This window comes from Chenopodium quinoa, unplaced genomic scaffold (assembly GCF_001683475.1).
Source record: "Chenopodium quinoa cultivar QQ74 unplaced genomic scaffold, ASM168347v1, whole genome shotgun sequence".
Taxonomy (NCBI): domain Eukaryota; kingdom Viridiplantae; phylum Streptophyta; class Magnoliopsida; order Caryophyllales; family Amaranthaceae; genus Chenopodium; species Chenopodium quinoa.
Window position 1 is genome coordinate 676,817 of NW_018743893.1, and position 19,302 is coordinate 696,118.

General features: G+C 35.9%; 3 protein-coding genes across 8 annotated transcripts; 1 reads left to right on the top strand and 2 right to left on the bottom strand.

The window, feature by feature from the left end:
- The first annotated feature begins 36 nt into the window (after positions 1–36).
- Positions 37–612, top strand: LOC110686753 (pectinesterase inhibitor 11-like). The gene has a single exon (XM_021863358.1). It carries the CDS (start codon positions 37–39, stop codon positions 610–612), a length of 576 nt encoding a protein of 191 aa, XP_021719050.1.
- A 671-nt stretch (positions 613–1,283) lies between these two features.
- Positions 1,284–5,467, bottom strand: LOC110686663 (aldehyde dehydrogenase family 2 member B4, mitochondrial-like). 3 transcript variants are annotated; one of them, XM_021863267.1, is made up of 12 exons: positions 5,213–5,467; positions 4,288–4,384; positions 4,079–4,213; positions 3,824–3,966; positions 3,564–3,717; positions 3,243–3,472; positions 2,883–2,972; positions 2,608–2,781; positions 2,391–2,528; positions 2,129–2,266; positions 1,974–2,035; positions 1,284–1,762 (listed from the first exon to the last, which is right to left on the bottom strand). In XM_021863267.1, the coding sequence occupies exons 2-12, from the start codon at positions 4,337–4,339 to the stop codon at positions 1,489–1,491; spliced, it is 1,590 nt and encodes a 529-aa protein (XP_021718959.1). In that variant the 5' UTR covers positions 4,340–4,384; positions 5,213–5,467; the 3' UTR covers positions 1,284–1,488. The 3 variants fall into 3 exon arrangements, with proteins under 3 accessions (XP_021718959.1, XP_021718960.1, XP_021718958.1); XM_021863268.1 differs by having other exon boundaries at positions 4,309–4,384; positions 5,213–5,466; XM_021863266.1 differs by lacking the exon at positions 4,288–4,384 and having other exon boundaries at positions 5,213–5,466.
- Positions 5,468–6,103: 636 nt separating this feature from the next.
- On the bottom strand, positions 6,104–18,624 carry LOC110686664 (cyclic nucleotide-gated ion channel 18-like). Of its 4 annotated transcripts, XM_021863269.1 has the most exons (10): positions 17,125–18,624; positions 14,470–14,694; positions 14,097–14,335; positions 12,531–12,642; positions 8,920–9,150; positions 8,480–8,563; positions 8,242–8,341; positions 7,864–8,145; positions 7,634–7,761; positions 6,104–6,410 (listed from the first exon to the last, which is right to left on the bottom strand). In XM_021863269.1, the coding sequence occupies exons 2-8, from the start codon at positions 14,527–14,529 to the stop codon at positions 7,946–7,948; spliced, it is 1,026 nt and encodes a 341-aa protein (XP_021718961.1). In that variant the 5' UTR covers positions 14,530–14,694; positions 17,125–18,624; the 3' UTR covers positions 6,104–6,410; positions 7,634–7,761; positions 7,864–7,945. The 4 variants fall into 4 exon arrangements, with proteins under 4 accessions (XP_021718961.1, XP_021718964.1, XP_021718962.1 ...); XM_021863272.1 differs by lacking the exon at positions 14,470–14,694; XM_021863270.1 differs by lacking the exon at positions 8,480–8,563.
- Between the last annotated feature and the right edge of the window lie 678 nt (positions 18,625–19,302).

Genomic DNA, 19,302 nt, shown 5'->3' on the forward strand with positions numbered 1-19,302 from the left:
ATATCCCTTTCATTCAACAACAACAAAACCAAAACAATGGCACGACAACAATTTATTCTCTTAGCATCCCTCCTCTTCCTTTCGATAACAGGCTCCTTAGCAAGCTACTCCCCAGCCATATCATACCTCATATCCACCTGCGACGACGCCACGTACTCAACCCTATGCCTCGAAACCCTCCTCCCCGACGTTGACCGCATCAACAGCACCCCGAAGAAGTCCACTCGCCTTGCAATAGCAGCCACCATAGCCGCAGCCCAATCCGGGTCTAAGAGCATCTCGCAACTCTCAAAACAACCTCAAGTTTGGACCCGCGAAGCTAACTCCCTCGACGATTGTAGTACCTCAATCGCTAACTCGGTCAAGGGATTGAACGCAGCATTGGACACCACGGACCACTTGGGCGGTGGCAGTAAGAGTGACAAGGAGTCAAAGAGGGTAAGCATGGTTAATAACATCAGACCCGTGCTTACGGCTATAGACACTTGCCTTAAGAATTTACAAGGGTTGAGGGCTAGAGATGTTGTCTTAAACAGAGTTCAAGATTCTACGACACCACTTAATCATCTTGCTACTAATGCTATCGATCTCATCCGTCGCATGCAGTTTTAAATTTGATTCTTTTATATTACTACGCTTTAGTTATTCATTAGTAAGAGATGTTTTGTTGTTTTAAAGCAAGATCTAGGAGCCTAAGTATTGATTTTTTAAGTTTATTATGCTTTATTCTATTATTTAATTTGCAGAAAATACTCTGCCAAATTGTCAATGAATAAATTGATTGCTTTTCTTAAAAAAAAAAAAAAAAAATGATTGCTTTTATGCAGAATTTTTTATTTATTTATTTATTGTTAATTAGAGACTTAGTATCGAATAGTTCATTATTTCTAATCATGGCAAAATAATTACAAGTAATAGGCAACAAAAAGAAAAAATTTACGAGTAACCCTTTTTCTCAACCAGGATGAATTGTGCCTTATAGACTAGGTAATTGTTTATATCAAAAATCTAATCATAGTACTTTGTTTTACTGTGGTCAAGGCAACTGTTGATCTTGGCTGGTATTCCATGTAATAAGAGGCGTACATATATTTTCAAGGATTGGTAAGATCCTGCAAACCTAAACAATCCAAACCCCGATTTTATCAGCAATACACAGGACTATGCCAACTAACCGACATGTCTGTATACAATTCCCAAAACACAGTAATAGCAGCTACATAATCCATATCTGAATTCAAAACCTAACACACAAAAGGGAGGTATAAACTACTTGTGCAATCTATCAAAGAATGGCAAAAAACCAATGATATATATAGATAAAAAGCCGCTGTAAGGTAGTCTACAGAAAACAAGCCTGATTATTGTGGGAGGATATTGGAAATTTGGAGTTATACTCTCTGTATTTTTTTCAGAAAAATGAGAAAATATGAGACAAGGACTAGCAGGATTGCATGGAACGGCCATGCATCATTACAAACTTACAATTTACAACCAAGCTGGATCTTTCAGAGCAGTGACAACAGCTTTCACCTGCAGGTAGTTGTTGAGGCTATATACACTCTTCTCCCTGCCTATACCACTCATCTTGTACCCACCAAAAGGAATTGCAGCATCGAAAACATCAAAGCAGTTCACCCACACTGTCCCCGTTTTCAATGCTCGTGATAATTTGTTGGCAGTGTCAAGGTTCTGGGTGAATACTCCCGCTGCTAGGCCATACCTAGTGGTGTTTGCCCTCCGAATCACATCATCAAGGTCCCTACAACATAGTGAAGAATATAATCAGTGCTGGGGCTTTACCATGTAGATTCTTTTTTCTGGAGGAAACTAAATTGCCATATACAGTAATATTGATGTTCAAATCAGAGCTAAGATCTTAACAATCCTGCATCGATGAATGAGAAGTGCAGGAACTGATTAACAACATTTTGGAAAAATCTTAAATGTAATAGAAGAAATGTCAGGTTTACCTGAATTTCAAGATAGACTGTACTGGGCCAAATATCTCATCCTGTGCAATTAACATATCCTCCTGATACAAGAACACCAAAACTCAGAATTTCTGTGGCTAAATACTTACAATTTTTACCTAAAAAGGTTGATGCAAAGGGAGATGACTCCTTACCTGAACATTTGAAAAGACAGTGGGTTGGACAAAGAAACCTTTAGATCCAAATCTCTCACCTCCACACTCGAGTTTGGCACTGCTCTCCGTACCAGCTTTTATGTACCTCATAACTTTCTCAAATTGCTCTGTATCTATCTGCAGTTCCATATTACATTGGCAAAAAGGTAAATTTCAGCTTTAAATACTTAGTTTCCTTTTCTATGCACCTCATATTTTTCACAAATTGCTTAGCCTTAAAGGGAGCAGGACATGAATATACCTGAGGACCTTGCTCAATGCCACTCTTAAAGGGATCTCCAACAGTACGCCTATTGGCACGTTGAGTTGCTTTTTCCACAAATTCATCATACACACTCTCATGCACATAAGTTCGGGAGCCAGCACAGCAACATTGGCCCTATGATGAACACCAAAAACCAGAAGATACTATATTTCCAGCTCTTATATACAACTAATACAAAGAGGAGTGGAAATACCTGATTAAAGAAGAGAGCAAAATGTGCAAGTTCTACTGCTTTATCGACATCAGCATCCCCACATACAATGAAAGGAGATTTTCCTCCGAGCTCCAAAGTTGCTGGCTTAAGGTTGCTCTTAGCTGCTAGTTCAAGAACAGTCTGTCCAGTTTCAGTAGATCCTGTGAAAGCAATCTATAAAACAAATTCAATATGATTACAAATCATGTTCAAAAACTCTATTTGTATTATAGCTCATCATAGAATCAAGAAAAGTCATAAAGGTCAAAGAATACCTTATCGACATCCATATGACTTGCAAGTGCAGCACCGGCTGTTGGACCAAAGCCAGAAACTATATTCAACACGCCAGGAGGAAGACCAGCCTGAAAGCCAGAAATGTAGCAGGTTAGATGTTATGTAACATATTCGGTTAAGTTGTTGATAATGTTATACAAGTAATACAACGGAGTATATTGAAATTTGCAGATATGTTATACAGTGGAGTTTCTGAGATCCACAACTAGACATAGAAATTGCGTATATGAGAGATGGACACAGAAGAATGGTTAAGACATGGAAACTATGCTTGACATTAGAACAAAGTATGTAAAAGAATAATGGTAATATCTACTGCTTCTATAGTCCTATTTTACCTCGTGGAAGAGTTTCCCAACAAAGAGAGCAGTCAATGGAGTTTGCTCGGCAGTCTTTAAGACAATAGTGTTGCCACATGCCAAGGCAGGGCCAACTTTCCAAGCAAACATGATGAGAGGAAAGTTCCATGGTATGATTTGCCCGGCTACACCAATTGGTTCATGCAATGTTTGTACATGGTATGGACCATCAGCAGGTACCGTCAGACCATGAATTTTATCTGCCCAACCTACATTGTTTCCAGGACAAAATTTTCAAAATTTAAGCCGATATACCATTATATAAATAGAAATAGGATAATAAGTATGTTGCTTTTCTACCAGCATAATAGCGAAATAATCGGACAAACAATGGAAGTTCTGATTTAAAAGCCTGTTGAAAAGGCTTCCCGCTATCCCACGTCTCTAAGGCAGCAAGCTCCTCACTGTGTTTCTCAACCAAATCAGCAAATTTCAGAATGATTCGCACTCTTTCCTAAAGATATTAACAGGAAAAGTCAAAACATTGCAGCATAATGTCAAAAGAAAAACAAAAAAACTTAGGCAGAGAAATAGAGAGTTGGATGCAGGGGATATGTTACATAAGCTGTCATTTTAGGCCATGGTCCTTCATCAAAAGCTTTGCGAGCAGCAGCAACTGCACGATTGATATCTTCTGCATCACCTTCAGCAACATGCGCTATCACGTTCCCAGTGCGAGGATCATATGTAGGAAATTTCTTTCCTGAAAAAAATTAATGTGAAATTTAATACACACAAGCATATAACATATGCCAAACACTACGTAAAACCACACAGACTTGTAACGAATAAGCCAAACTAGATAAAAAGGTTACCAGATGCTGAGTCCACAAATTGTCCATTGATTAGAAGCTGTGTATGTTTAATATCCACATTAGGAATTATAGGATCTTCAATTACAGCAGCTGTGCTATATCGACTTAAGTTTCTTCCCCAGCTCGAGCCTTTACCTGAGCATAAATTATTGGTTCTTACTAAAAAAAACAGATAAACAATTACAGCTAATTGATGTTTACTACTTTACTTGGGAATAAATAAGCAAAACCATAGTTAAGCACTGTATCTGTTGAGCCCATCAGCAAACCCACATGTGAGTGAAAGTGTTGTCCCACATTAATCGACTGTAAAAGTAAGAGTGGGTATTAGGATGTGTATCCCACATTGAAGAAAAGGGAAAATTGTGTCCATTTTATAAGAGTAAGGGACTACTCCCCTCATTGTCATATGGTTTTGAGGTGGAACCTCCTTGGTCGTATAAAGCGGACACTTGTGATGGGTGTGGCCTAGGCTCGTTTATCAGTATTCTATAATGACATTTATAGTGTAAACCTACAAATTCATGGACTTTTATGCATGATTAACAATGTAGAGTAAGGATCAACATATAAAGAGCACAATATCGCTGATTTTATACAATTAAGGGAGAGTTTTCCTTGATCAACTAATTTTGACTCATTTCAAAAAAGACATGTTCAGATAAGATTAGACAACAAATGGAGCCAAAATAAGTTTGAAGTATTTCAGATAATTCAATTAAGGTGGAAGAGAACACACGCTAAATGTAGATAATAATCGTCAAAACGAGTAAAGTTAATGCCACAAGTTAGAATGGTCAAGTTATCATACAGAGTATAGCTTTCAGAAACCAGGATTATCCATTAAATCACTTGCAGAATTTCAGGCTACACTAATTTAATTAGCTCAGTAATCAGTAACTTTAATCAGCTGCGTCAATTAAACATAAAAGGAAAATAAAACCCAAATTTTTATTTTTATTTTTATTTTCCCTGCTTTTTTTGCCAAAAATTAATATCCAAATACTCCAAAGATATTGGATTATACAGTATCTTCAAAATTTTGACGTAACAGTAATCTCAAGTTTGAAAAGACTACATGAAAAATGCAAAATTTGAAAGAAAAAAGAAAAGAAACAAAGAAAGGGTACTTACTAAGAGAAGAAGACAAAGACAAAGAACGAGAAAGCAGAAGAGAAATCCTGCGAGCTGCCATGTCTGATGAATTACTATTCTCAGTGCCAATCAAGTTCTTTCGACCCAAAAACTTAGTACTCAGTAAGTAGTAGGTATTGTTCACCTATGAAGATGTGATTGTGGAGGATAACTTCTGCTTTTTCAGTCAAATCTTTTAGCTAAAAATACAAAAAGAGAAAAAATAGGAAAAAGTAAAGCTGTCTTTTTAATTTTGCAACTTGCAATGCAAAGGTGGCAGATCATGTTTGGTTTTAAGTGGTACTTAATACATTTGTTGTCATTACATGAAGTCGTCAGTCGTCACTGTTGCTAATCTCCAATAGGTAAGGAAACAAAATACGTCTAATTGTGTAGTGGTTATCGTTTATCTACTTAATTACGGAGTAACTTACAGCACACACTGTTAAAGAAAAGGAAATGACCTGAGGTGTTAGTCCTATTAGTGTACCAGTTTATTTGCCTATAGTTAATTTTCCTCCGACGGAAGTTTATTGTTTAAGCTCAATGAAGAATTTTTCAATTTGACATTTTTGTTGCGTTTTATATTCAAGGTTAGCTGGTCTTGTATGACTTGTTACGAAGAAACTTGGGTTAGCCATCAAAAACTACTTACCAAACAACTCCATAGTATTGCATTACAATGAACATTGCCATCCTAATTTTCTTGAAAAATTACATGTGGATTGAATTACCCTCTGTATTCATTTCATCAAAAATTGTAGACATACGGAGTATTTTGTTTATCAAGAAGATGAAATTGTATTTTCTCCAAATTGTAAACTCTAGTTATGACCAGTAATTCAAATTTAATTTATGAAAACCGAGAGCAACCATCTAACATCATATATGTAATAATACTGTGTGCAAACATGAAATTTTCTGAATTTAAAAATGCATTACATGAGCTAGATAATTTATCAGGCGCAAAAGAAAACATTCCACATTACTGATCTCAAACAAAATTTCGCTTTGGAATTCAAGGGGATATCTCAGATTTATGACTGAAGCAGCCTTTTGCCAAAATGGCAGTCAATGACTCCAAATACAAACCTTACTGTCTGAGAAACAATGGAACAGGAGTAATAATTTCATTTTGAAAAGCCACATCCAGTCCTCCACATTAGAATTTAACTTCATCATACTCCGAATTCAGACCCTGCACCACAGCATGGATGAAAAACCTTGTCATGATGCTTTACAGTATATGATTAGAACTGCATATAGAGTTGCATATCACATTAAGCGTTATGCAGATATGTACAAATTCATTCCCTCAGATATCCAGATGTTACAGAGCTCCTGGGGTTAGTTCTCTTTTTTCATACGAAAAAAAAAAAAATATACCCTAGCTAGTCTATCGAAACTATAAGAGTAACAGCTTGTTGAGTTTAATTTTCTGATCCAGCTACTCTATTATTAGTAACAAGGAACATGAAGATGGGATAAATCTTTTTTATTATTAACTACTACCTCTGTTACATATTATGTGCAAATTTTGAATATTTTATATCTCACAATTCACAAATAATACCCAAAAGTTGCACATAATATGTAACGGAGGTAGTATGTTCTTTTATTTTGAACTGTATTTTTATCAACCATGCAATTTAACCACTAAGTTCTTTTGTTTGCATGGTCTGTTGACTATGTTCTTTTGATGAACATGTCATTTATTTACATAATATTTTATTTATGTATGTAGCTAATGGAATATAAATATATATTTAAAATCGTATACCTAGAGCACAATGTCAAATTGTCAATGGGGCACTCGCATGTGCCTAAATCAGTTTATTCTTGAACTTCTTCTAGTCAGTTTGCACATTCAAGTATTCAACAAAACATCCTCAGTTATACCACTATTGGCACTAGGCAGTGGCTTGCCAGCTTAATTGACCAACATTCTGACCATACAGTAGTATAGTACCACGCGGTCTGAAAGCCAGTCCACAGAACTTAGTCCCTAATTAAAATTTGCCATGCAGTAAAAAAAATGCAGTTTGCATTTCCAGAGGATGATGCACGTACACTTCACTTGTAATCTCAACATAAATACATGAACAATTAACTAGTAATTTAATACGAAGTAGATTATTCTTCCCAATGATAAATTGAGCAAGTTTTTTCATATGATCCTGATGAAATGATGCATAAATTAATACAAATGTCTTAACACCTACAGATTTACACTTCAGAGTTCAGATATAGTATAATGCTTTGTCACACATAACAGTGTAGTTTTAGTGCCAAACTATAAGTGGCCCAAAACAAAGAGCACTCAATTGTGTTTGCTCAGCAGTCTTCAAGATGCCTATGTTGCCATATGGAAAGTGGCCCAAAAGCTTAATAATCCAAACAAAAATAAGATCAATAAAGTACCTTTCATTGGTTGAGCCAGCTAAGCCAAATGGTACATGCAAATGTTGCTGACAGTAGAGAAGCACGATAAGTTGTACAAAACTGCAAACATCTCTTGGCTTGACAGTTACAAAGATTGTGGCATGGCCCTGCTGAATAGAATAGTAGTTATAGACTCAGCAAAATATAAGTGGAAAAAGAAAAACTGTTAAACGGATCTAAAGTTTCTTAGAACAGCAAGGTGAATTTACCAGTAACACAACTCGCACAGCCTCCAGCATTAGGCAGCTGCATGAAAAACCAAAGTCGCTTTCATTCAAACGTCCCTCACCATTAGGAATGCCATCTCAAAGCCTGTTGAAATTTCCAACAGTAACTAAAATGAATTCCCAATAGCTTAAGATCTTCAGCTAAGAGAGAAAATGCTTCAACATTCGTAAGGCACTTGATTGATTGAGATGAGCTAGGAAGGTGCTGAATTGATGCAAAGGGAAGGGAAGCCCATGTTAGCAATTCTGAGCCACATAAGTCACCTGCTCCAAGAAAAGTGGAGTCAGAGGACCCTCCATTGAGAGAAGACATCTCTAGCTTGCCACTGAAGATGAAAAGTATCAATTTAACTGGCTCACCCTCAGTAACTATATATGTCTCTTTCAAACAGGAGAAGATTCTTAGATGTCCAATGAATGAATGCACAAGCTCATGGTCCAAGTTTGCAAAGAAAGGCAACTGGTGATATAGGGAAAAAAAAATCCAAATCATTATAAATGTAAATGAACAGCTAAGCATCACTAACCTATTGTATCATAAAGATTTTGTATTATATGCATCATTACTAGCTTGCAGAAGGGTGCAAGATAAACTAACTTCTCTTGGTGATGCTATTGCAAAAATATGGGCATATGCATAAAGGACAAGGATCAACCATGAGAGAATCTTGCTAAAGTGGGTCTGAAAAGGGAAAAATACACACTGCGTCACTGCATTATCCTGCAGTAGTACAGGAGCTCTAACCAAAAGGCTAATAGAAGTACGACAGCAATTCTAACATATACTTCCTCTGTTTTTTAAGTTGGACCCTTTATACAATCATACTTATCAAGGCATAACTTACACCATTAATATCAAAAAAATTATAATCACACTTACCAGGCACAACTTAAAAACCATTAATATATTTAGAAAATTTATGTTAAGAAAAAACTAAAAAGATCCCAAATGACTAGAAAAATGGAAAGGGTGCGGCTAGAAAAATGCAGTTTATTCACATTCAGAAATTGAAGTGACAAAGACAGCAGCAATATTACATTGCAAGCACGACCAGAATAGAGATGTCTCCGAATGTCACACTGCAAGTCCATAGGACTCAACATAGTATCATCATCTAGGCCTCTAAGACCTCTCAAGACAGAAATCAAAGCCTGTCGTAGATTCTTCTTCAGCTCTGGTGGTATCTGATGTTTTTTTGCCCATTCCTCCACCTCTCTTTGTCTTATCATATGCTGCTCTTCTCCAGGCTCCAAGGACTGAATACAAGTCTTCATAATAGAATGCCGAAAATTTTCAGGCATCAGAAATGCTAATAAAAGTCACAAAACTGATTATTAATTTACAAAAAACAAAAAAAATTAAAAAAAAAAAACAAATCCTTTTTTAGAGTTCCTTACTAGATTTTCACAATTAAATATTTAATTATAAAAACAAAACACAACAAAAAGAATTCTACCCATAAAAGGGCAAGGGTCTAATTTAGGCTTTATTCTCTTCACCTGAAATACAATGTTCTGGTGTGACTTTTCTAAAGTCTAGTCTGGTCTGAATTTTTCTGATTTAGTCTAGTCCGATTTGACTACATTTTGACCTTAATTGTACAACAATATATTAGAAAAAACATTATCAAGTGGGATCTCATTAGATTCTTCTCTACATGTATTTTCAAATATATAATTTTCATAATTTTTACAGATATGAAATCAAAAATATATGACAATATGCGAACGGAATTAAGAAGATCTGATCTAGATAATTTCTTAACTAGTCTATTCTAGTCTGATTTTAACAAGAATAAGTCATAATTAATAAGAATAAGGTGAAGATAACAAAGCCTTATATAGTCTGCACTCCAGCCCCTTCAATAACAGCAAAGATGTGTCTAGTAAACTAGCTGTATTGATTTGGCCCTATATAATCCATAGACAAAGAAAAGTACAAATATTTGACTCTTCTAGAAATGGACAAACCTTTAACATTTTAGATGTGCAACTAGTTTAAAACTACCATATGATGCATAACAAATTGTGACTTTGAACTTTTCAAAGTATACATTGATTCAACAGACCATTAACAAGTGAGTTGCATAAAAAAAACTCATATCCTGATAGGTACACAGGATAATTCATTTGCAAAGTAACATTCACAATTTTTTTTTTAATTTTTTTTTTTTTTTTTTTTTTTTTTTTGTGTGTGTGTGTGTGTGTGTGTGTGTTAAACACACAACCTTCTTAGTTTATAGACACATCTTACATAATGTGAGTACAAGTATCAATACATACTTTTGATATTAATTAATTTACCTAGTATATATTATAAATTTATAATGGGTTTAAGCCAAGTTTATATTATTTTAAGTTTAATACCCTGTTTAGCAGTAAAGAGGGAATAAAAGATGGAGTAAAAAATTTAATATACCTGGATGTAGAAAAAATTTAACATGTTAAGAGGGAAATATATTCCACTCAAAATGGGGTTAAAAGTTACCCAGGCCCCCCGAATACTGTAATTATTTCCCTCTGATTTCCATCTCTCTCTCTCTCCCCCCTATTACTCCTTTCTCCTTCATCACCAGCCCATCCTCTAGCTTCCAACACTGTCTCCCTTCCGCCACCGCCACTTCTTTCCGACATCATCTTTATTCCATTTTTTCTAAGCGTACCATTGACATGACAAATTCAATATTTTGGTGGTCGAAATTGACCCATAATTTCAGATCAACAACCTTCATGGTGGAATTCAAGAACTAAGGAATTATATCATACCTACCTTGAGAAGATTGCAACCCAATGTGAATTTTTTTCCAACACCTTTCCCAAATCTGCAATTTTTTTTTTATGGTGAGCAAGGACTTTAATGACGGTATACAAGGTGGAGGCTAGGTTTATAAGGTGGTTGGTGTAGTGTTGGCAACGGTGTAGCTCAACTAGTTCAAGCTTGTGTTTCTGAGGATAAAAGGGAAAGAACCTGTACTTAATGCCAAACCTTAAGAAAAAGAAATTTCACCCCACAATAAGTCTTCCGTTAATTTTTGCACCACTAGATTCTAATCCCCCTAATCAACTAATCCAAGCATGCCCTAAATAATATTTTTTTTATCAAGAATATAACTAAATCTACACTCATATGGGAGAGTAATATATTTGTTGAACAAAAATTACTTAAAATATCAGGGTTTATAAACTATATAACTACTTCCTCCGTTTTTTATTACTTGACCAATAGAATAGGGCATATATCAAGGAGATGTGGATAAAATAACTTAGAAGACATAACTGCTCATAGCAAAAGGATATGATGTTAGTTTATGTTAGACAGATGAGGGTAAATATGTAAAAGTGTAGGGTAAAATTTGCTAAAAAAAAAGAAACAGGTCAAGTAAAAAGAAACTTCCCAAAAAGAAATACTAGTAAGTAAAAATGAACGGAGGTAGTAATTAGTAACATAGATTTGGTCAATCTAAAAAAAAAAAAAAAAAACATAGCGGATGTAACAGGTACAAAAAAAGATATAATGAAGACTGATGCATAACTCAAAGAGAAAATCAGAATATTCATGTTTATGATTGAATTAAAGTCGAGATAATTTAAGTCACAAGATAAAACTCAAAGGTCGGAGGGCACAAGTTTGGTTGTATACTTGTATGTTTGGTTGATTCCTAAACCTTTAAGATATGAATGGCTTTAAATGGGCATTGCAAACTAAAAAGAAAAGAAAACAACCGGAATTCCCAAAAGATTAAAACTAAGAATCCTAAAATAAATTAACTTTATCCTATAAACAAATCTAAAAATCAAAGAACTCTAAGACCGAGTTTTTATCGCATGTATACAATTATAGATTGGCCTCCACTCAAACAATTTTCTTAAATACACCCCTTTGGTTGTGAAAAATCATTAATTGCTACTTATAATAAAGCTTTCTAGGGCCTGTTTAGTTCACCTTATTTTTGCTTATCTGATGTGATATGTACGCTAATAATAAGGAAAAATTATATCAAGTGGGGTCTTGTTAGATTCGAAATAATGTCTATTTTATTAATATGTAAATTTCATGATTTTTTCATTACGAAATTAAAGATAATTAAGCGATAAAGTATGTCAGAACTTATTTTTTCTAATCTGAACTTATTTTTAATCTCAAATAAGTAAAAAAATAGTCTTACTAGGGGTCCAAATGTCAAACAACAGATCTTAAAATAGATCTAAACATTCTGTCTCCTGATTCCTTTTGTTGGAGGTTGGAGGTGGAAGGATGGTGTCCTTTTGGTTTATTTGTAAAACTATCCATCACAAAGTTCACAAACGAGCTAATGCAAATATTACTATAATGCAACAGCAAAAGCAGCTACACAATATACCTACAAATATCAAGACAAACAAGCCTTAAACTCCTATATAGATTCTTCACTAAGGAGACAAAAAGCAGGATACGTGCAAGGTGCCCTAAAAGGATAGATCAACATAATATGTACTTGGCCTCTGAAAACAAGCTTATAAACCCAAACATTAGAATCATAACCTGCATCTATATTTAGTTATCAAGCAACTTACTAGTTCTAATAACACTATCACAGTATTTGATGGCAAAATGAGTATAATATTAAGCAAGACAGAAACAAAGAAACTCGGGCACAAAGTCAATTTACCTGCATCTGAGCAATCAACCCCGCAAACAGAACAAGACCAAAAATAGTCATAGAGAAACTGAAAACTGCCTCCACAATCGAAGCGCTGGTATCAAAATTCTGCCCCATAGAACTATCATCCAAACAAAATCATTTTAAACAATAAGTTAACATCTTATGCTATAGATTAAGCAAGGTTTTTTGATACATTTTTGCTGTTATATTAAGAATTTCAACCAAGTAGAGAGATATGCTTTCAACTTCCTCCACTACAATATATTTGCGTCATAGCCCCTTGGCATGCACTTTAAGGTATGACAACATTGACAAGGTAAAACAGATTAATTAAAGTAATTTTAACCTTAATATCCTATCTCATACCTCTTACCAGTGTTTGAATTTTTGTAATTAATTTTTTTGTTTGCCTTTCTTAATCTCTTACTTTAAGTGTGGCAAGGGGCTATATTGCAAGTATATAAAAATGAAGTTTTATTAAAAATTATTCAAACTTCACGAAGACAACACTCGACACCTGCCTAATAATTGTAATGCTGTCACTTTAAGGAATATGTTCAGTCAACTTAAGTGGATCAAGGCAATGAGGTATATAATATACTCTCTCCGTCACACAATACAAAGCCTGTATTCCGTTTTGGGTAAACCAAAATACAAAGCCTATTTCTGTTTAAAGATAGTACTTTTTGAGAATATTACCCTCTTTTTGATGAGTTGTCAACCTTTTTCTCTATCTTTTTTGTACTTTTGATATCAGTTCCCAACACTTTCTCTCTCCCTCTCTTCAATAATTCTCAACTACCTTTTCTTTCTCTCTATTTCTCTCTAACCCCACATGCACATATGTACTCTCAATCATTACTTTTAAGGAATCTACAATCTCCTTAATTATCGTAAAGAAACCCAAATTTGTATTGTGTGACGGAGGGAGTAATAGCTATTAAAAGACAATTTCCTGTCATTTAACTTATAAAAGAGTATTTGAAGTATCATAACAATTGCAAAAGGCAACTAAAAGGAACTGACTAATAAAATAGATAGATTGGTACATTGTACTCCATCCGTTCCATGAAGCTCTACCTAGTTTTTATTTTTCATCCATTTCATGAAGTTCTTGCTACGTTTCTGTTATTCCTTATTTGTTAGAGGTTTTTCCTCTTTCTACCTCCTTTGACTGGAATTAAAGAGAAAACTAGGCCGATGGGGCTGGATTCTTTCAGGAAAAAAAATAATAAATCATTCTTTGCAGCTCCACTCAAATCCTCATTCTTTGTATACTAGATTCTATTTACCAGTGAACAGAAGGTCCATTTTCACACTCACTCACCTCCTTTTCCTTGGTTGCTACAATAACTAGGAAGTAACAAAGAACAATGTAGAGTGGTGGGAGTATAAAGAATTAAAGAGGGAGCGAAAGGAAATGAGAAAAGGTTTTATGAATACAATTCAAGCCAAATGACAGAAAAAGAGTAAATGAATAAAATTAACTATAAAAAAGAAAAAGAAAAAAAAAATATGAGAAGTAGCCATTTGAACCATAATATATTACCAGCATGGCAGCATATAACGTACCTTAAACATTTGAGACCCCAGGAGAAGCAATACATGAATCTCTGCAGGGAAGATCTTGATCCAATTTTGTTTTTGTATATATCAGACAATATTCCATTGCCAATCTGATCATTTATGGCACACTCTTCATACAAGGCATCCCATCCAAGGATTGGCTTGTTATACTGCTTTGCAAATACTATAGCTTGGCACTCAAATAGCCGATATACGTATGAAAGATAATATGCAGCTCCCACAGACTGCATTACATGAAAATAAAATTAATATTTAACCCCAAAAGGTTCAATTATGACTTAAAAAACTATGAAAATGTAGAAGGGAAGATAGTATAGTTTGTGTCAAGCAAAGAAACAGGTCAATTCATTCTACTTACTTGACTAAGCATAATATGGAATAGAAGATAGTATAATGCACCAGCCCAAGCAGGCCTCATAATGATGTCACGGGTTTCAAGTAATTTCCCTTTGAAAGGGAACACTACAAAGAACTTTGACGAAATCTGGATGGATAAGATCTTGATCAAACCCCGTAAAAAAGACGAACTTGAATATGGGGTTGTCGAAGCTTTTAACAACGGGAGTTTACTCCATAGGTAAACCTAAATAAACATGAAAATGTTGTCAACGTCCAAATTTCAAGATAAATAAAACGCTTAATCTCTTGGTAGAGAAAATATTCACAAGTGAGAGCACATGGATTTATTGGGTGGAGAGGACTAGGGTCTTCACAAGGACATCAAGATCCAAAAGAAAAACAAATAAGGTGCAACAGCCTAGAAGATTATCTCATGATCATCGATAAACGGCCGTTAAAAAGCAAAAAATTATCTACAATTCTTTCCCACGAAAAAGACAAAGCCCTCTTCAATATACTCCTTATTCACATCCCTCTCTAGCTATAGCCTTGGGGGGGGGGGAAGGGAAGGAATGATGAATATTGGAGGCAAGATCAAGTAACGACATTCCACACGCAAATCACAGAAGACAACTTTGTTTGGCCTCCAAGTTTACTTGGGCAAATCAAAGATGGGCATCCAGTGCCTCCAAGAAAATGCCTTCTAATACAACAACAGCCATAGTCCCAAAATGATTTGAAGTTGGCCAACATAAATCGTCATAAGGGACCGTCCGAAAAGGAAAAAAGCATAGTTTGTGGGGAAAAAAAAAGGTGTGTAAAGTGAAAAACAGAGAGTATACAAATAAAGTTTAAGAGAGATAAGGGGGTAAAAATAAGTAAGGAGAAACATGTGAGCAAAAAAAACATAATGTTTTAAGAAAACTTTAACAAAAGAAATAAGTAAAGTTTGCAAAACATTGGTTATGTAAACAATAAAAGTAAATACTAAAATATATATATATATATATATATATATATATTCAATAGCTGTAACTTAACACTCTTCCTAATTGTCTCATTCCTCAATCGATCTTTTCTTGTATGGTCACACATCTATCGTGACTAGAGATGACAACCGGTTGTTTGTCACACTCCTAAATTTCCCTAACATTTTCGTTCACTCTTTATTGTTTGTCGCACTTCTTCATTCCACCGTGTCCTTACTTAGTGGAATGCTACCTTTAGATTCTCCTAAAGTTTCTTTCGCCATTTCCTTTATGGAATGCTCCATGTTACTCCACATTGAATCTACATCCAAGTCAGTGCTACAAGACCAAATTCTTGCATCATCCATCATAATGACTTCTAATATGCGGATAAATTTGGGGTTGTAAGTTATGCGACTTATCTCAATTTCCAACAGAGAAATACAGGCAAAAAGATCAGATGATTCAACCTACCAATCCATGAATTAGGAAGCCCTAAAAGACACAATTTTAGCACCCCATTTCCTGAAATAACCTAAATATCTTACAGATATAATTGCAAATTGCATGCTGTGAAGTAAAAGAACAATATAGGTAAGTGATTAATAAATAAGAGCTATTCACAATGGACTATTTCAACACAAAGCTAATCCCAGCTGCCAAATGCCAATAGGGGGACCCAAATGAATAGAATACCTCACAAGTTCCCCATAAACTAACCAAGAAGATCAACATGACAAGATTGACAACAACAACCACAAAAAAAAAAAAAAAAAAAACACCAAGATTGTACTAGAAAGTGTGGCTTCCTACTAAACCATTTAAGGCGAACCCTTTTCTAAAGGTCTATTAAACTGGCACCAAAAGGCTTGAACATCTTCATCAGTCTCTTAAACTCCTCCAACAGAATATAAGAGAAACCCCGTAGATCTAATATGACATTATTAGATAAAGAATAAAGCCCATGGATCTAAAATGATATTATTAGATAAGAAAGAACCCCGTTAAAGTTACATCATTTGACATAAACATCCACAGAATAGAATACATTATTCAAATAATGTTCAAGGAAGTGTTACCCACACTGTAAACAAAAACCTTACTTGCGAGTTGTGTGACTCACTCCAACAAAAAAATCAACAGAATGTTGCAACTCTCCATGAGAAAACAAACAACTAAAAGGCATGAACGATAATACTCGAGAGAAAAAGATAAACTCACGTAATGGATCGCCATCCTCAAACATCTAAAGCATTAAATATATTTTTACTAAGGTTTTCAAAATTAAATTCATAAAAATTATAACAAGTCAAGGAAAAATAACCCCGAGTCCATTCCATCAAGCTCGAATTAATACCTTTTTCTTTTAAATTGTTCATTTTTGTGAACTTCCTAGTAGCAATTAAAGTCGCATCCCATATATTACTACCTCTCTAAAAATGTTGACGACATGATCCATCATAAAGAGCAAGAGTCCACTTACAAAGTCCAAGGGGTTCCATCCGAAAACTATAACCACACGGAATAGGACTTATAAGAGGGCTAGCCCTTTAGCCTAGTCTCCTCTTTTATCAATGTGGGATACTCAAGCCTCAACACAACTCAAATAGAGCTACACATGCTTCAACATGACAACACAAACAAGTTACGATTGACAAAGAAAATTAAAGCAATTCTATGATAATAGCAAAAAACTAGTATTTTACCTCAATGTTGCAACAAATTCGAAAATGAAACTAGACTTGAAGTATTTCTTGGCAATAATTGTTGGGTCCCTAATAAGCTCCAGCCTTTTAAAAATCCGATTTGCCGGATCATCAATTGCAGTGCGGAATTTGACGAGCATACCCAGAAATTGAAATGAATCACCAATTGCTCTCAGCAAAGAAATTGGATAGGCCAATCTGAAATCAATGCCTATGTCATTGTAATCAACCCTTATGATAAACAATGAAAAAATGTCGAATATCAAAATGAAGAACACAAAACGATTCCAATTGATGATTAGTCTGCTTCGTGGATCGAAGGTTCGTTGCCATAATGATTGGGGTTGCTGCCCATCATTTGACGGAGAAGACGGGGTTATTGGAATCATAGCCATTTCTTTGTCGCCGCCGCCAGGATGAATTTGAAATTAGTAAGATGATGAGAGAGGGAACGCATCATTGGATTAATCAAGGGTGAAGCTAAATTTTCGACTCCCTTTGATACAGGTTTCATGCCGCCACCAGATCTGGTTCAACAATCGCACTTGTGTTTCTATTTATCAAGTATCGCCTTTAGGTACCACCTTCGGATTCGATAGTTTACAATCTCCCTACCTTATAAAACAAGTACGTATTTCGTAATCCAAATTAAGTTTGGTCAAGTGAAAGGAGAGATCTTTTCGATCATGAGGTTAAAGGGGGTTGGGAGGGGTCGGTCTCCGGTGGGGTTAGGAGTTGGGCTAAGGATTTTACGGTGGGAGTGGCTAGGGTGTTTGGGTTTTTTTCTTTTTTTTTTTTTCTTTTTTTTCTTTTTTTTTTTAAATTTTACATCAATTATATGTCGACACATGTCATACTTATCTGCTGAGACCATTGAAAAGCAAACTCATATCAAAATTGAGATTATTAGATAGTAATCAAAAGTTGGGATTGGGACCGACTCCCGACCAGGAAGTACCGGCAGCTACTCGGCCTTTTTTTGATCAATCTCCGCCTTCTTGTGCCATAACCCGGTTTCCCCCTAAGCTGCTCAACTGAGCCTTGGATCTTATTGCTGTTTTTGCAGCTCTGCCAAGCATTTTGTTGAACAACTTAGGGACCTAGATTTTGCATTTTTCCAAGAATGTCTACTCCACTTCTGAATCCCCACAGACCTCGCATGCCCCAAGAATCCCTAATTACGATTTCTTCAACCCTACAGAGCTATTGTTTTTGCGAACTTCCTTCTTGGGAAAACTCTCCCCCGTGGGGTTGGGGGGTCGCGTTCCTTTTTGCTGTTTTTTTAAATCGGAAGTTCACCTGCTCATTTAGGGAAAGGAATGATTGGGGGGGCGTAGGCTTACAGCACAAGGATGGGGACGCTACTCCCGCGAAACATTCAGGCGCTCCTTTCTTCTAACTCCATGGTCTCAATCTTCCTCCTAGTCGTGAGAATCTGCCCCTGCGTAGCAGACTCTTCCCCTGGCTCTCTATCGAGATCTACCGCTTTGCCGAGGTAATGGATACTGTTTCGGGGTTTTTTGATGTGTCCTGCGGGAGAGTTACGATTCCAAGAATGCCCTTCGACGCCTGTGCCTGCAAAATCACGAAGACTCCTGGGGGTAGGAGCTCCGCCTCCGACGATCAAGTTAGTAAAGATACGGGAGGTAGAATGCACGTAATGTGGAAGTTACTTCTCGCGTAATGGGAGAATTCCGCAATTAATATTGCTCGGGGTAAGTGTGTTTCTTTTTGAGGAGTATTCAATGTGATCAACAAATGTTCCAGCCCCCATTAATGAGGGTCCTTCCACTATTTATAGTGGGGAAGGGATGGTTCCCCTTTTAGGGTTTAGAGGACACGTGTCAGCAGAGGATTGGAGCCCTGCTGACCAATGGCTGGATGCCACGTGTCACTAGGCCATTGGGCCATGTGATTAGGGTATTTTTACCCCAAACAGATACCGCTCCTGGCGTTTGCTTTAACCTAGATGAATGGTTTGGTTAAAAATGCGAACCCTTGGGAGCACCAACCCTACTGAGGTTTCTAGCAACCCCCCAACCTTTTGGGTTGAGCGCCCGCCTCCTCTTCTTGTAGGGGTCAGCCATCCGTCGTATCGGATGACTACTCGGCAAGTCTTAATAGCGCATGCGCTATAGCGATAGGACCGTAAGGAACGGCGCGTGCTGGGTAGTCAGT

What these genes read in the sequence shown, in the direction of transcription:
- LOC110686663 (XM_021863266.1), bottom strand. Translation starts at nt 5,273, where the DNA reads ATGGCAGCTCGCAGGATTTCTCTTCTGCTTTCTCGTTCTTTGTCTTTG. An exon ending in ATTTGTGGACTCAGCATCTG is followed by an intron (nt 3,967 to 4,078) that starts GTAACCTTTTTA and finishes AATTTTTTTCAG; the next exon opens with GAAAGAAATTTCCTACATAT. An exon ending in ATTATTTCGCTATTATGCTG is followed by an intron (nt 3,473 to 3,563) that starts GTAGAAAAGCAA and finishes GAAACAATGTAG; the next exon opens with GTTGGGCAGATAAAATTCAT.
- LOC110686753 (XM_021863358.1), top strand. Translation starts at nt 37, where the DNA reads ATGGCACGACAACAATTTATTCTCTTAGCATCCCTCCTCTTCCTTTCG.
- LOC110686664 (XM_021863269.1), bottom strand. Translation starts at nt 14,529, where the DNA reads ATGAGGCCTGCTTGGGCTGGTGCATTATACTATCTTCTATTCCATATT. An exon ending in TCCATATTATGCTTAGTCAA is followed by an intron (nt 14,336 to 14,469) that starts GTAAGTAGAATG and finishes CATGTAATGCAG; the next exon opens with TCTGTGGGAGCTGCATATTA. An exon ending in GACATATATAGTTACTGAGG is followed by an intron (nt 8,146 to 8,241) that starts GTGAGCCAGTTA and finishes TTCTTGGAGCAG; the next exon opens with GTGACTTATGTGGCTCAGAA.